The sequence below is a fragment of the Pieris napi genome, chromosome 2 (assembly GCF_905475465.1).
Source record: "Pieris napi chromosome 2, ilPieNapi1.2, whole genome shotgun sequence".
NCBI lineage: Eukaryota > Metazoa > Arthropoda > Insecta > Lepidoptera > Pieridae > Pieris > Pieris napi.
In genome coordinates, this window is record NC_062235.1 from 12926793 (window position 1) to 12943949 (window position 17157).

A 17157-nucleotide genomic window follows, 5' to 3' on the forward strand; every position below is an offset into this window, starting at 1 on the left:
TTACAAATTGAACTTTGTGATAACAATGGACACCTCGCTACTCTAACATAATTTGAATGATTAATTTAATTTTTTTTACGTAACGAGTAATACTGAAGATTCTATTCGTATCTTTCCTAATTGAAATCTTTGCAAAACTAGATATGTAACTTCATTCAAGCTTTACATAAAGGTTCATTTCGCTTGAAGTGATTTTGCCCAGAAAATTTGTACAGGAGTTTCAAATATTTGTTGTCACGAAGCCGTAGTAGTTTCGTTTTTTTTCATACTAATTCACATAGAATACGGAAAAGCTGTGTGCGGTATTTTTTCGCGCTTTCTACATTCGAGAAAACGGGGCACTTTTATAAAAAACAATGTATTAGATATTCCGACAAGACAGAGTCAACTTTTTTCATACCTCATACGCAATTTTAATTAGAACGCAAGGACCGTACGCGGGCATTAGGTTAATTTATGTGATCACATACCCAAAGTTTGTATTATTAAATTTACCTAGTAAAATAGCAAATTCGGATCTGTATCGATATGCAGAATATGTAAATATCAATGCAGGATAGCAATAAAAGCTATTTCGTAACAATATATGTATGTATGTGTGTATCGGAAGTCTGTCCAAGTACTAAGGGGGTCAAGATCTTGACTTTTGTAACTCATGTATTTCTTTATTATTTTGTAATCTATTTGAATTGTATTCACGAACCTTAGATTATCATATATTAAATAAAATAAGTTTATTTTTAATATTAAGTAAGATTTGGTTAGTTTTTCAGTGTTACTTTCTTTTTTTTTATAGAATAGGCGGCAAACGAATTTACTTGTAATTTTATTTTTGTTAGTGAACTTTACACACTCTTAGTATTTAATTTTTATGCTTTTTCCTTAAAGGGGTTGTTTGGAAGAGATCGCTTGTTAGCGATAAGGCCGCCCGTTGCATCCCTTATAATTTATGTTTCTTGTTTTTATTTGTAATGAAACGTAAATTAATCAATAAATATTTTTATAAATTTGACGATTATTTCAATGAACCTAATCCTTGGGATTGATTTGCTCCAGTTTAAAAAAAAATTATGACTCCAAACATAGGATTACAAAAATTACGGAGAGTTTCTTGCCAGTTCTTCTTGCTCGCTGTACGCCCTTTATTTGTGAACTGGTAGTAAATGTAAATTTAGAATCAATTTAACGTCTTTTCTGTTGACGTTCATATGTGTACTTACATGAAATAAAGTTATGAAAAATACGAAGTTTTAATAACTAAATAAATCCGCCTTAAGCTCAACCGAAATAGAAACCTGTGATCTACGAAATCGGAGAAATCCAACCCTTTATTTAAGACAGAGCAATCAGAAGTTTCAAGTTATTCTGCTATTTCAATTCAAGTTATTTCAGAAGCGAACTTGAATTGAAAATAGGTATATATGTTTTAAACTTTGATTTTTACCTTTAGGAAGAAAGGAAAGGTTTTGAAAAATGCCCTATACTGAGCTAAGTCTACTAAAACATTATAATAACGAAATAACCTCATAATTTACACATTGCATGTTTCATTACTTCTTAATGGACATAGTAATGGGTAAAATATAGAACGCGGGAAAATAATATAAACATTAAAACATTGCATTGAACATCGAAATTTATATTTATTTATTTCGTAATCCTACAGCTAACATAAATTATATATAATAACAAACAGTTACACTGAAAATATAGCCAGATATGGAATACATAATAATACATTTAACTACAAAAAGGTTCAAAAATGTACAAAAGGAAACAAACAAATAAAAACTATTCAATACGTTTAACTAAGTGGTACCTAATTTGGTTGTGTTGTATGATGGTGTAAAAGTGAGGGTATGTACGTGAAGGTGTGTATGTGGGGTATGTTCATGATGCAGGTGATTTTGCGCTATGGATATTCTTACTACTTCTTTTAAGCATATTCCGCGATAGCTTAAACAAGTCAAGGTCGTTGTATGTTCGGGCTGCGCGATACAAAACTGAGTTCTTCGCGTAGTTAGTGTTGATGTGAGGAACATGATATTTAATAGTGTAGGACTACACCGTGGCTCAGCTTTTTGACGATTCGTGGATCGAAACAATAAATATTACGTGTTGCTCCGCCTGCGAAGTACCCAAGAAATTTCTGAGCTTCTGGAAGGAGCTAGGCTGCCTTGATTCACTAGTACTTAACACACAATGGATCAAACCGGCGTCTATGTGTGGAAACTAAATCCACTCCACAACATTCGTATCAAGTCTTTAGAATAAAGATTAAATGTATGCAACACGTATTGCACAATGATGGGTATCAATATCTTTATTTATTACAAATGTGACCAAAAGATGACAGAACTTTAACTCTAGGATATAGTACAGTTGTGAATAAAACACTGGGTTTGGCTGAAAATTTGAATATACGAGACCTGCCATTTGCGTTTAATTTGATTTATCAATGCGATTTGATATTGTGAATTCTATTGTTCACCTCTACCCACTTCGAATTACGTAAATTTAAAGAAGGCTCGTTTTCTTAATGGCTTGTGTACTTTGAATTTGTCACGGTTCTACTTGTGAAACTGTGACGCAAGCTCGAGCGTCATTTGTTTTAGAGTCAGTAAAATTCAGGTAAAATGTCACTACAAATATTACTAAGTTAATAAAGATGTTCATTACCTTATTTTAAATTACATCTTTCAGTCTCAGAAGCTGAAAGTGGATGATAATATAGAGACATTGACATTAAAATAAAGAAATATGTGAGAGCATTGACATTAAATATAAAATTGTGTTAATAAAACGAAGTAAAATAGCTTTAAGTTTATAACGTATTTTTAAAGAATTGTTGAATTTGTAGCATTGTATATTTGAGTATGGCTTTAACATTGTAAAACTAAGTATTAATCTAAAAATTTACTATTCCTTCCCAAGGGTTCACTGTCCCCTCATTATTTTTAGTTCCACCCACCCCGAGGCCAAAAGGAGCACTTGCTGACGTCCGCAAAAAATACACACCTCGAGTCGAAGTTGAAGAGCCGTAACCTAGGACTGCAAAATCTTTATCTTCACAGGCGTTCGACTCAAATTGCTTCCAACTCTTACATTTTACTCCAATAATCGATTTAGGTGTCTCTACGCTCTCTAAATACAATTTAGCAGCGCGTAAATGACTACAGGAAGGCATTATACAACCTGGTTGCATCGGCCCACCCCCATTCACGTAAAAGTCTACGTGTCCCAAAGCCTCTGTTATGCCTTGAACCAGCTTATTTGTATGTATTATGTCTACGTACTGCGCGTCCATTTTATCTAACCTCTGTTCTGAATACGCTGACGAAAAACACGGCCCCGCTGGATCCAGCCCTGTAATGCGTCCAAGCTTAGCCATTTTGTATCGTTGAAAATATTTTCCAGTCCATCCAGCGATGTGGGCGCCTAAACTGATACCAATGAGGTGGAAGTCAGCAGCGTTCGCTCCAAAGTCCTCTAAATTCGCCAGTAAATTAGCCAGTCTCTTGCCGATTAGGCGAGCATTGTGAACTGACACCAAGTAGTTCTTGTTCATCATTTCTTCGGAATCCACTAGGAGTACGTTAAACATTTTTTTCTCATCATATGCTTTCGCCAAGTCTAAAGATACTGATGATTGGGCATTATCTCTGTAACCGTGAATGATGATCTTTGATTCCTTTGCTATATCGAATATACTCGGTTTTATAAGACCTTTATATGAGTTATCAATGGGAAAGCTTGTCATCTCATCTCCATTCAAAAAATATATTTTCATTGTTGATAAAATTTCGTTTTGGCTATTCATTGAATCGTGTTGTAGGCTCATCAACGCTCTACCTGTAACGTTAAAAAATAAATTTGCAGAAACAGAAACATTCAATTTACTTTAGTCTCGGAGTATAATAAATATTTGCTTTGAATAAATATTACTATCTTTGTGAAATACATTGCAAGCGTAAAATCAATATAAAAATTGCAAAATATATCAGCGAAAGAAATCAATTCATCAACGCAAACTTGCAACGGTGATTGAGCGTTTACCAATTTACTATACAAAAGATCTCAATTATACGTTAATAAACAATATGTATATATTATGATAATAAATTAAAATTACTACTCGTACTCACAAAAAAGGTGACGCGTTAAATTAATAATGTATATTGAATAAATATATTATCTAAGGCATACAATTAATTAAATTGCCAAAACATTCCCACGATTAAACCTGTACATTCACATCCAGACAGGGTCACATACACAAGGTCACTTACATGCACCGGACAATCTGGAGTATAAATTTTCGGCCAAGGTATCGAACTGCGCGCTGACCCGCACTGTTGTGGCTATCAAGAGCACTGTAACGGTTAACTGGTGCATGGCAAGCCACGGTCAGTATGCCACTGCGAGAGAAAGGTCTGACCACACTGGCTGGAGGGGATTATCTCGTGCAATTGTACACGCGATTGTTACGTCATGGCCCTCGGTCGCTGGACTTGCATGTTGAGTCGGCTTTTGTTTTGATGTCAAAACAACTGTCTGCATTATAAACATCTAATATATAAAATTCTCGTGTTACAATGTTCGTTCCCAAACTCCTCCGAAACGGCTCGACCGATTCTTAGTAAGTCTGAGAATCGGATAACATCTATTTTTTATCCCCCTAAATGTTAAGGGTCGTCCCACTCCCAAATTTTTATTTTTATTTTTTACACAAAACTTTTGTTTTTATTTTTTTATGACACAGCATACACAAATACATACAACCTTTAATTTTCACTCCTCTACAATCAACCCCTATTTTTTATTATAGTAGATAGTTATTTTTATTGCACTAAAAAAATGTTTCCTAGAAATAATATACATGGCAAAACGACGTTTGCCGGTTCAGCTAGTTATAAATTTATTATTTAGATTTACAGAACTCGGTATTCATTCCTTAGTAATTTTTGTAAATAATTAGGTTTAAATTACACGACGTTTGCAATATATGAATAAACTTTTTTTAGTAATAGTAATATACAAGTGTCCCATACATCAACGTCTAGCCGACAGCGGATGATAGGAATAATGATAGATAGTGGTTAATCCCGGAAAATTATAAAAATATTACGTATTTTTAAAATTACTATAATGTCGAAAAAAACATAAATATGTAATATTAATTTAATCCACCCTGTGATGTTCCTTCTCTATGGCTACAAATCTCTATATATTTACTCATAGAACCCCTAATCAACCACGAGATCAGGCAGATCTCAGGCAGATCAGCCGAGAAGCTAACCAGAGTGTCAAATTTTCCCTTTATTAAAAAGGGACATTATCTACTTAAGTTTGGTCTGGTGGGATTGGCGTCTCCCACCGGTCCTGGAGATCGACTACACCCGAAACACCACTTTCACATTACCGTTTCTTTTCTTTAAAGAGCAGGCAAAAATTTATAGAGCAATCGTATATAGTTCCTGCTTTTAAGTACAAAAACAAAAACTTGCTGACTCAGTATTTATCGATTACCCGAAGGGTTGATTGAACATTCCCTCAAACACATTGTATCAATATGGGAGGAACAATAAGATAACATATTAAAACGTGTTTCACAAAACGCCTCGAGGTTGATAGAGGTAACGACTTAGATAAAGTATGAATTAATATTCGACAAAGCTAACAGGGTTGTTGGCATATTTTGATATCTCATTAAAACGGTCTAGTAACATGAGACTTCAAACAATTTAAAGGTTTGCTTGTTAAATTGCAGACGCTATGTATCACATATTGTATCTAATTTATATTATTAAATAAAATAGTCGAAAATACCTCGAATGATACTAAATTTTAGTTACAAATGTGCTAATAATAAATGTCCTTTGAAGGAGTGACCTCTACATGTTTTCTTTTGAACATGACTGAAAACAAGACTCAGAGATAGTATATATTGATATTAAATAATCATGTACACAAATTTAACGTTAATTATGTTACTGTTACTTGTATTTATTTATAATATCATCTTCGGAACTACTACTCCCCTATATCCAATATAATTATTATCTATCCAGGACCTGGGAAGAAAGAGTCATAAAAATTCAGGGTCTATAATTCCACCTAAAATATAAATTATAATATGGACTATTTCAAATCAAAGTACGTTTTAAAGGAGCATTCATTACAATGCATACTTAATATTTTAATCAGATATATATTCATTTAAAATATACCATAAAACTGTTATAAAAATAATATTTTCTTTTAAAATTAATTAAACAGAACTAAACAATAAATAACAACAGAGCCTTGTCTAATGATTAGGTTGTTTTCGTTTTTTAACAAGAACCGAGTGGGCAGATAACAAAAGCAAGGAGGCGGTGAATGAAAAAGTAATTCGTGGAAATTCGAATGGACATTAATTATTAGGAGCAAATCAAATATCCCAAACATACCAATAGTTTCATGGGACCACAACTGTGTGAAAAGATCTGTGAACGTGTGAAGTATATTGAAATAAATAATTAAACCGTCGCAAATAGAATGTAATTCAATCAAACCTAAGTATTTAACAAAGGTAAATTTGATTTAATTCAATTCGAGCAGTTACTTTTAGATCGGGTTGATCTTTTGTCGTTGCGTAGAGATATGCGGCCTCTTCTACCGCACTTACCATGGAGAGTGTTCAGAAGAGTTGTTCGGGCTACTACCTGCAGCTGAGTTTTATCATCGGACGGTAGAATACTAAAATCGACGTTCGTCGTTCCACAACTGAGCCGCCACCACCATGTCTGTTCATAATAGATTTTTTTTTAATTTTGTTAAGGCTGAACCATTTTAATTTTTTAGTTCAGCTGATCTTCGCATTTCGCTGTGGTACGAGTATATAACGGTATTTTAGATGTACTTGATTTTTTTTAGATTTATGCTAATTTTAATTATTTAATTACTTCTATTTGTGATTTGTTCCTTAATCACTACGACTTATCATCAAAGAGCCACCGAACCGTTGTTTTTCGGTACATCATTTATTGAGATCCAGTCACAACTGAAGTATTTCCGAAAAAAGCTTACCAATTCTTAAAACGCCATCAACATCTTCTGGTAGCGTGTGTCCATGGGCACTATCATACAACACCCACTCATGCCCGTTGCCTTTTAGACAAAAAATTGCATTCTAAGTTATTCCGCTTATCTAAATATTTTTGCAGTAGACTTTATTTTGTAAGACTTTATAAATTTATCGTAATAATAACAATAATAGCCTTCATATCCAAAACTTAATTATGAAAATTGAAGTTTCATTTATCCTAAAAAATACTTTTAACAGTAGGTAAAATACAATGTAACATTAAGGATATGCTTGCATTGTCAGGTTTTGGTTTGTCCACCGTTGGACATAGGCCTCCTCCATCCGGTTCCACTAGTGTCGGTCAATGCTTAGAACTGGCCAGTTAGAAATATTGCTTATGATTTTTTTTTAAATTTCAATTTAAGTACTCTTCGGTAACCTAATGTAGTATATTGCATTCATTTGTCATTTGTTTTTGTGAAATGGCGGCAAATCTAAAATTTTTGCTACACGTGAAAACTGGTAGATAAGTTCAACGGCTGTGACTCAAATGCTGTATTTTACATTGTCACATGTGATGAAATCTGGATATATTACTACGAACCCAAAACTAAAGATATAATTATTCGCTTTACGAGCCCTGAGGATGCGGTCAAAGCGTACGAAAATGCCATAGAAGAGACCCCTAAGGAAGAATGGGCCCACTGCTTTTCTCAGTGGTTCTATCGAATGCGACGATGTGTAGAGAGGAACGGAAATTACTTCGGAAAACAATAAAAGTATTGGCAACTTTCTACATTAAGCCGTTTTTCATTTTCTAAACATTTTCAGTGTTACCTAGGTATTGTTCTTGAATGTTCTTAGATTTTTTAAGTGTGTCGAACTGAAAAAATATTCTAAATATTCTAAAATATTCTATTAAATATAGAGTTAAATTATGTTAATATTATTATCAAAGGACATTTAAAGTTTTGCGACTCTATCTGATATAACCTTATCGTAATGTATTGCAATCATTTTCTTGTTGTACGTCATACGCGACTCTACGTTACAACTTTAAGTAAAAATTTTCCTCTGTTTATAAAACACAGTCACCTAGTTCGTGGTATATGATGACGTGTACAGCTATTGGCCCAATGTGACTCTCAATGGATCGCAAGTGCTGTAAACAAACACGTAAACAACACAATAACATAAACATCCACTAACAGCTTTCAGTTTTGAATCGATTGTGTAGTGGTTTGTCGTACATTTAATAAAATAATTCCAGTACTGTTTTGTGGTATAAATTCGATTGTATTTAGTTCACTTATTCGCAATTTACATTATTTAAATTATTATAACGAATTTGATGATTGGATTGAAATAAAATAGGTGCTACTTATAGAGGGGGAACCATTTTAATACAATTTGGTATATATACCATACCATCACAACGCGTGGTGTTTTACAGCAATGGTTTTTACCGCGTACCACCACTTTATGGAAGTAGCTGCCAGTAAAGATATTTTCAAACCGATAAGCCTCCAAGAAAGAGTGTCATCGAATATTTTAGCATGATGTAGCCCCATGACACTATATTACCATACCGTAAGCCTACGAGAGTATATTACGCCGGCTTTTTCTCTCGGCCTACACCTTCTGTCTTCTTTGCCGATGAGTAGGGATGTCTACCGATTCAAATTTAATGACGTGGAATAAGTGATACCTCTGTATCTTATATTCCATAATAAACATATTTTATTTATTTTTTATTTAATATGAATCAAACACGCTCATATAATAATTGCATTTCGTAGCTAGAGGATATTTTAAGACCATTGAAGCGTTTTTACTAAATTTTCTCGCTAAATCTAGACCATTTGACTCTAAATTTAGACACTAAAACTAACAATGTTCGAACAAAGAGCTTGAAGTGGCAACGGCTTGAGTATATAAGTCAGATGTAGTCACTTTAAGATTTTCGCCTACCACGATTTAGAAATCCAAAATCTTTACGTCCTCCTCATATATTTCTTTAAATCAGGGTATGAATAGTATTTTATAACAATAAAACACAACCTTTTAAAGGGTATTCAGCATTTGTGAAGCGAATAAAGTGAAATCAAGTGCACTAAGATATTTATCTAATATATAAAATTCTCGTTTCGTGGTGTTTGTAGTTAAACTCCTCCGAAACCGCTTGACCGATTCTCATGAAATTTTGTGTGCATATTGGGTATTTTTCATCCCTCAAATGTTAAGGGTAGTCTAACCCTGAATTGTTTTTTTTAATTTTTAGATAATTCTTTTATTATGACACAGCATTAAAAAATACATACAACAACTAATTTTGATCCCTCTGCGACCAACCCCTATTTTTTATTATAAATGATATACCTACATGGCAAAACGACGTTTGCCGGATCAGCTAGTAATATATATAAATTTGACTTTTAGTCAAGATTATTATGTGTATCCACTTATTTTCTGTGTAAAGTCGTACAAATTAAAGACAAAGGCAAGAGTATCATTAAATTAATTTGAAATAGATAAAAAGTAATTTAATTTCTCGTTCAAGGTACCCAATATTAAAGCCTGAATATTTGATATCGCACATTTCAAATGACAGTGGGTTCACATCTTCTCGTATTTTACCTGAAATTGGAATATTCTACCGCATGAGAGACACCTGGGAATCCAAATTCTTGCTTTATACGTAATTTCATCTCTACAATTTAGTGTTTAATAGGAAATGTTCTGGCAATTCTTATTTTATTATTGTATTTTAGTAAATTTCACCAGTTGTGTGCATGGTTACTCTACATTAATGATGTATTTACATTCATTAATTTCATGATTACATTTGTAAATACATTCCTAGCCGATGACCACTGATGAACACCTCTGCTGTCGCTCTTCATCGCATCCATTATTCCACCAGGTCAGTTTGGGACAAGTCATCCTGTTCTTCATCGGCCATACTTAATTTTCAGACAAGAAGCTTTTTGTGCTGCTTTTGGCTATATGAATTAAGGTTTGTAATTTGCAAAATTATTCGAAAGCAAAGTAGATGATATTGGTGTAGGTTCTGTTTAATTTATGTTTTGAAGGCCAATTTCTTTGATTCTGTGCTTACCAACTCCAAACAAAACCAAGCCCCGTAGAATACATACATACAATTTAACATACACAGCCAATTGACACTTGCAAATAAGCACAGTGAAAATAAATATATCTGATAAGGTTCTATTACAAGTAGTTCCGAAGTTCTGAAATGGGCCATAAAGTCTGCTAATAGCATTTTCATGTTTTCTTACAGAATCCTTAACTTTATAAATGCTTGTATAAACATAAATGATAATTTGTGCTGAATATATAAAAATCTAATAAAAGATATACATTCAAAACGATATCCAAATTTAAATAATATTTATCTAGAAAAATTGTTTTTTGTCAATTAAAATAAACTAAATAATATTTTGTTTAATTTACGCGAGCTTTTTAGTTTATCATTCAAACCTAGCCCAGGTTTGAACTCTCGACCTCGACGGTTGGGAAACGCTAGTGGGGACCATTTCAACTTTACTTCAATGAACAATATTGGTATCATTTATTACCCTCATTATTAATATAAATATTATATATAAGAAAATTGTAGAATCTTGAAAATTTCTGAATTCGAAGTTATTTTAAGATTTATGAATAAAAAAGGCACTGAAAATTTACAGTGCGTATAACCTTGACCAAGTTACAATAATGTCTAGCTTCGTTGGGATTTTGGCCAAGTTTTATGACAACGCATATTTTATTAAAAGATAATATGACTAAGCCTAACAAAAAACGTGGGCTGATCGCCCAAGCTAGGCTTAAGTTATTTTACGATCTTACTCTTATTTATTAAAATTGTTGACCATTAAGAACGTTACTAATTTGACCTCAGATCTCTCAAGGTCTGATTTCATGATGATATTTATTTAACAAAGGGGCCGATGACTGGCCATGCGTCATACTCGTGAACGGGTGCTACTTGTGGTGACTGGTCGTACTTGAATTCGTGTATGCGGTGATGGTAGTTATTTCGAATATGTATTTGCGTGTTGTTCCCACGAGAATGTAAGTGCGTGCTTCTATTTCACCATGCCTCCTGCTGATAGAGGACAAATCTTTGTTTTTAAATTATTTTATTATTATTTTTTAGTTAAGATGTCATGTGGAACATGGTGTAATGTTTGCAACTCCTTACAAACGTTGTGTAAAACAAAAAACTTAGCAATTAAAAAGAGTGGCGGAGAGTTTATTGCCAGTTCTTCTCTTCCGTTCTACGCCCTTGATTTGACAACTGGCAATAAATAGAAGCATTTAATGTATATTTATTTTTTGACGTTCATAAGTGCCTATATGAACAAATGAGTTTTGACTTTAGACTTTTTTGACGTATGTTGGTTTCGGTTCACTGTATTAGCAAGTATTAATTGCGCAAATATTTAATTAAGATAATGTTCTTTAGCTATTTTTCATAAAGCACAGAAGGGCCTGCGTTATTACAAACTTTTATGCTGGTACATGTATGTCGTAGCGTTATAACATACTCGTAGCCACAAGCTACGCTTGTCTCATGCCACAAAAGGGCATTGTATTGTATGTGCGCGACATTGTATAACGAATATTAATCTTACTAATATAAGCAAAAGTGTATGAATATCAAAGAGGATTTATTAATTATAAAGCCCCGCTTAATTTATTAATAATTCTGATATTAATAAAAATACTTGAAGATTTTTTTCAACAATGTCCTATGATATATTATTCATTATGTGTATTCACACCTAATAAACACAAAACATTTGCTGCTTAAGAGACGTGGGGATTGATAAGTTATCTATATAAATAAATTATGTATATTACATTATTAAAAGCTACAATATCAAACCTAAATTATTTAATGAGGTAAAAACAGCTGTAATAAAAATATAATTTGGTAGTATTTTGCGTAATACGTCTATACACCAAAACTCAAAAATAAATCTCAAAATATATTGCTAAGCGCAAAACTCGAAGACGACTGTTCTTTTAGTATTTTTTATTTATTTATCCTTAGGTCTGTGGACAGAAAGTATTTAAAAAAATAGTTTTATTTAGTACTTTTTTTTATTTACAATCAAGTAGTATTTACAATTTTCTTAACCTACAAAGTAATAATAGAAATAATTAAAAATAAATAAATTGGAAATCTATAAATAGTACTTAGGTTTCAATTCTATATTATATTGGAAAAGCAAAATGTTCCATATGTAGGTCTGTAGCTACTAAGAAAGTAGTATATGTAAAAAAATCATATTAAACGAAGTTTGGGTGGGGAATGATATTATATAATTTTCGGAAATTGCACACCTACGCAAACTCAAATGTAATTTGTGGTAGATGAATTATTCTTAATTCCCAAGAAATGAACTCGCAGGCATGAACAACATTTTCCTATTTAGCAAATGAGGCAAAGAACAAAACCAACTGTAATTGCAATACGCGTGAATGTATTCGGCGATATTATTTGGTAGTGATTGTGGGGTAAGTGGCATGACGGCAGCCGTGGGCGGGTGCGCGATGCGCCGCCGCCCGCCCAGCGCTCGAGCCTCAGTGCCTGCCCAACCGTCGCGCCCTAAGCACGTTAAACACCAGACACCGCGTATCACCCTGCGCCGGTATAACAAAACGCATGGTTATAGTGCTCTCAACAAGAAACGTGTAAGTTACATGTGTCGTGAACGCTTTTCACCGCTTGGGATTTCAGTTGCTTGTTCTTTCTGAAAGTTTTCGTTTCTCTTCAAGTGGTTGTTTATGCAATTTAATTTTTGTGTCATTTTTAGTTTTTGCAATTACATTATCAAGTTAAAAGATAACGTTTCTTTAACAAAAAGAAATTTTGCGCTAATTATTTATCGGTCAGTATCTTTCGTAATTTTAATTTTACCTTCATTAGGAGTTACGCCATAATGTTTACTTCTTTATACATAAAACTCAGTACTAAATAAAACGCCGTAGGAATATTGTAAATAATATAAACCTTAATGTTGAACTTATGTCAGGCCAAACAAGAAGATAATAAATGTTCAAAAGGTTTTTTGTAGAAGTAAATGTCAAGACGGAATAAAAACTAAATTATTTGCGTAACCGCGCTTCTGAGATGCTGACACATATTAATATCTTTTAACAATAATTATACAAATACGTTGCTATATTTATAATGAAAAATATTCATACGTTAAATACAACTTCAAGTATATATATACAAAAGTTCGTAAGCTTTGGTTCGAAAGCTATGTTAACTCATGGGAAGCGAAATATATTTTATAGAGAATGTATTTCTAACCAACTTAAAACTACCGAATGATGTCCATAATAACACGAGTATTTTAAACGGTTATTTATATATCTGGTTATAGCTTTCTTAAAAAAACTGTAAAGGCGTTCTTGGAAAAGAGATCTTATTTATTTTATTAATCTATGGACATACAGAAATATTCTGTACATATATTTCGATTGCAAAAAAATATATTGATGCTACGTAGTCGTGATGCTACGTCGTGGTGATACTTGACCGTTCACATAATTTAATTGATATATTCCGGGACACTTTTGAAATTCTATTTAAAATTTAACGTATGTAACTCGTGCAATTTATAATAAAAATAATCGCATGTATTTCTTCTGATTAATTTATATAAACAAAAGTTTACGTGCCTCCACAAGTTATAATAATATAAAGACTCTAAAATTCAAATTTTGATTCTGATATCTGTATCAATTCAGGGCTTAAACTTTTAAAAATTAGATGATTGGTCAATTAAGCTACAGAGTAATAAACTAAAATAGATAAAACAGACAAATAAGAGAATAAAATAGTCATTAGATAGAAAGAAAAATAAAATAAGCAATTTATTAGTCACGTATTCCAGCTTTAATTTTTTTTTATGCGTTAAACATTTTGTAGTGGTCCTTATCACCATTTTAGGAGGAAAAATTTCTTACAAAATCGGTATTTCTTGATCCAAAAATCGATAATGTGTCAAGGTGTGGCAGCAAGGAACGCCTTACTTATTATAAATTAATAGGATATATCAAACAGACACTAATTATGTGTACTGTATGCTCCAGTATTTAAATGTTATATAGCAAAAGTAAATGTAAAATAATGTGTGTGAAATAATGAAATCAATTCGCTACGTTCACCTTGTTCAAGTAATATCCATAAATATTCTCGTTTTTGCAAGGGTTGAGAGTATTTTACGTTAAAAATAAATAAATTTATGTTCGCGAAGCACGGCGGGGTAATAAACACATAATGGGACTCCGGAAGCAGGAAGGTTGCGCCAAAGGCAGCTTCATTTTCTGAACATCGAAAATTTAGATAATATTCGATGAAGTCGAAAGTCAAACTCTTATCCTAATCTAGAACAGTGTTAATTAATATTAATACAGACTATGATAAGCGGTACATCTAGAAATATTTCACTTGACAGTTTTGAAACTAGACTTATCTATGATTAGAGTTTTTATAATATTAATTAAAATCACTACTTAACATAAAGATGGTATGTTCTTCTCCGCTGAAATAAATTTCCCTACTAGAATACTATAATATAAAAAATAACTGTAGGGCGTTGTCCCGGCTATTTTTTAAATATACCAGAAATAAATATATCCTGTATTACTCTGTTCACTAGTTAATGGTGAAAAAAAAATAGAAATCTCTCTACGTTTTAATAGATTATGAAGAGAAAACATTCATGGATATATTCATGAGCCTTTGAGGAGTTTGTTTTGATATCTCCCGAGGCAACAGTTTAATAACAGATTCAACTTACATTTTAATCAATTGAAATGTTTAGTTTAATTATCGTAAAGGCAACAAAATTTAATGGCTTTCCCCTTTTTCTTTAAACTTTTGTTTTTTGATTAGAAACTTATATTATTATTTTTTTATAAATAAATATAGGGATTATGTGGATTTCAACTGGTGAAAGTATATTTTAAATCGGTTGATTATTATAAATATATATAAACTGGCAAGAGTAGCAAAATTAATTCATTATAAATTCTTTATATTACATTTTATTGATCAGTTAGAAGACGATAGAAGAAAAAGACTCCTTTTACACAAATATCATGAATATTTTGTCCACTTAATTATTATTATATATTCTTAATAGTGCTATAAATTTAACTGCCAATCAAGATTTATTAAAAATACAAAATTAATATACTTTTAATATAAAGTCAGTTTAGATTTCGGAGCTTATAACTCAGATAAAATTACCCTACGAAAAGAAAAGTTATATGTAAACGTCTCTTAAAAATGTCATATTTCATATTAAGATAATATTATTTTAAAATAGGTCAGTAAAATCTCTTCATTAACTTTTAATTCTTCTGTGAAAATGTATGTTAGTAAAGAATAGTTGTTTAGACTGTAGGTATCACACATATTTAATGCTATAAGATGTGAAGCTGTACGTAGAATGTAAGTACATTTTACCCTTTAGTAATTGAAACTTGGTATTCAAGTTGTGAGTAGCTCAAGGATGGATCGATCGGGACCGATCTTGGGATTACACGTGATACGAGGCTGTAAGCCAACTTGGAACTTTGAGGTGTTCACAAGTCCATAACAAGTAGAGTAAAAATTACCTTCACTAGATAAAGTTTATGAAGGAATGCGTGCTCATTCTGCCAAATATTTTGTTAGACTTTTAGTATGTCTATAGACTGTATTATTATAATCTGTTGCTGTTGCAAGTAAAAAGAATCCAAACCAGAGATTATTCGTTTATTTATTTTACGTGTTTAATAATAAGCACACGGCCTTGTTTTAATTACCAAAAACAATAAAATTATAACGCGTGAATTATAACCGCTAATATCGAATTATAATAATTCATTGCATTACATTTAATCATATATTGATGTTTGCATGGTATGTTAAGCCAAATTTGTAGTTAATAATAATTGCATGTGGCTCTCTGTTTTTATTTATCAAATAAATTAGACATAGACATAACATTTATTACAAACAAAAACACACACGCAAGTTCCACAGCGCTGGTCATTCTGCCAGAGACCACAGCAGCTAGTTTGCGTCTCTAATAAAATAAAATAAATAATAATAATTTATTAAAATCATGAAACGACATATGGTGAAAAACGTTAAAGTTCAAGGCGATATAATAACTATACTTACAGTTATTTATACAAAAAGTATAATGATGAAAATAACATAATAAAACATTCATTTTCCGACCCAATGACACAGACAAGATGAGATTAGGAAATTCTGTGAGGGTTTCTAATGTGCGCACATTAAATGTAACCCAGAATTTTTATTACTTATAAATATTAGCATTTATTCAATTCATCGTTTCAGCATGTTTACGTCCACTGCTGGACATAGTACTCTCCCCTAAATTTTCAGTAGATAGTAAAAGCATCCAACGCCTCTCCCTAACCTAACCAGGTCATCTGTCCAACTAGTGGAAGGCCATCAAACGCTTCGCCGACTGGTCCACGGCATCCATCCCAGGAGTTTATGGCACATCGCCCATGGGATCTTCTGGCAAAGTGCCCCGCCCTTTGTCATTTAAGGTCCTTTTGATTTTGTCGGTACTTTTGATGTCTCTTCATTTCTAATTCAACGCGTAGTGAAACACCGAGCATAGCCCGTCCCATTTGTTCAATTACTCCAAAATATATAATTAGTGTAAGCGAGAAAGAAGACTGTACAATTATTATGCTTTCAATAGCAATTCATACGTTGAATTAGCACAATACATAAAACAATGTTTTAAATGTTTGTCAAATATTGTGGCAATGCTTGAAGTTGATGGTTTACAAATGTAAGCTGCCTTGCGATTCTGTAACTCACTTTTCGATTTCTTAATAGGTGGGAGCTTGTAGTTTATTGTTTATCAGAGAGAACCACTGTGTGAGTTCGAAAAGTGAGTTACAGAATCGCAAGGCTGGTCACGTTTTATCATTATATCCTCTTGGATAAAAGGAAACTAGATTTAGAGTCCCTTTTAATTCCAACAGATTTAACTGTGGCCAGTTATCAC

At 32.4% G+C, this 17157-nt stretch overlaps 2 protein-coding genes across 3 annotated transcripts in view; one reads left to right on the plus strand and one right to left on the minus strand.

Annotated features, from left to right (window-relative positions):
• Window positions 1–2693: 2693 nt before the first annotated feature.
• LOC125063059 (phospholipase A1-like) lies at window positions 2694–4426 on the minus strand. Its single transcript, XM_047669296.1, has 2 exons — window positions 4290–4426; window positions 2694–3852 (listed from the first exon to the last, which is right to left on the minus strand). Exons 1-2 carry the CDS (start codon window positions 4393–4395, stop codon window positions 2909–2911), a joined length of 1050 nt encoding a protein of 349 aa, XP_047525252.1. The 5' UTR covers window positions 4396–4426; the 3' UTR covers window positions 2694–2908.
• An 8266-nt stretch (window positions 4427–12692) lies between these two features.
• The window catches only part of LOC125062789, an 85575-nt gene continuing 81110 nt past the window's right edge, over window positions 12693–17157 (plus strand). Inside the window, exon 1 of one of the 2 annotated variants that reach the window (XM_047668958.1) lies at window positions 12693–12793. The gene's annotated coding sequence lies outside the window, so the exon portion shown is untranslated. The remainder of the gene's footprint in view (window positions 12794–17157) is intronic. The other variant, XM_047668950.1, reaches the window with a different exon arrangement.

What these genes read in the sequence shown, in the direction of transcription:
- LOC125063059 (XM_047669296.1), bottom strand. Translation starts at nt 4,395, where the DNA reads ATGCACCAGTTAACCGTTACAGTGCTCTTGATAGCCACAACAGTGCGG. An exon ending in CTCCAGATTGTCCGGTGCAT is followed by an intron (nt 3,853 to 4,289) that starts GTAAGTGACCTT and finishes TTAACGTTACAG; the next exon opens with GTAGAGCGTTGATGAGCCTA.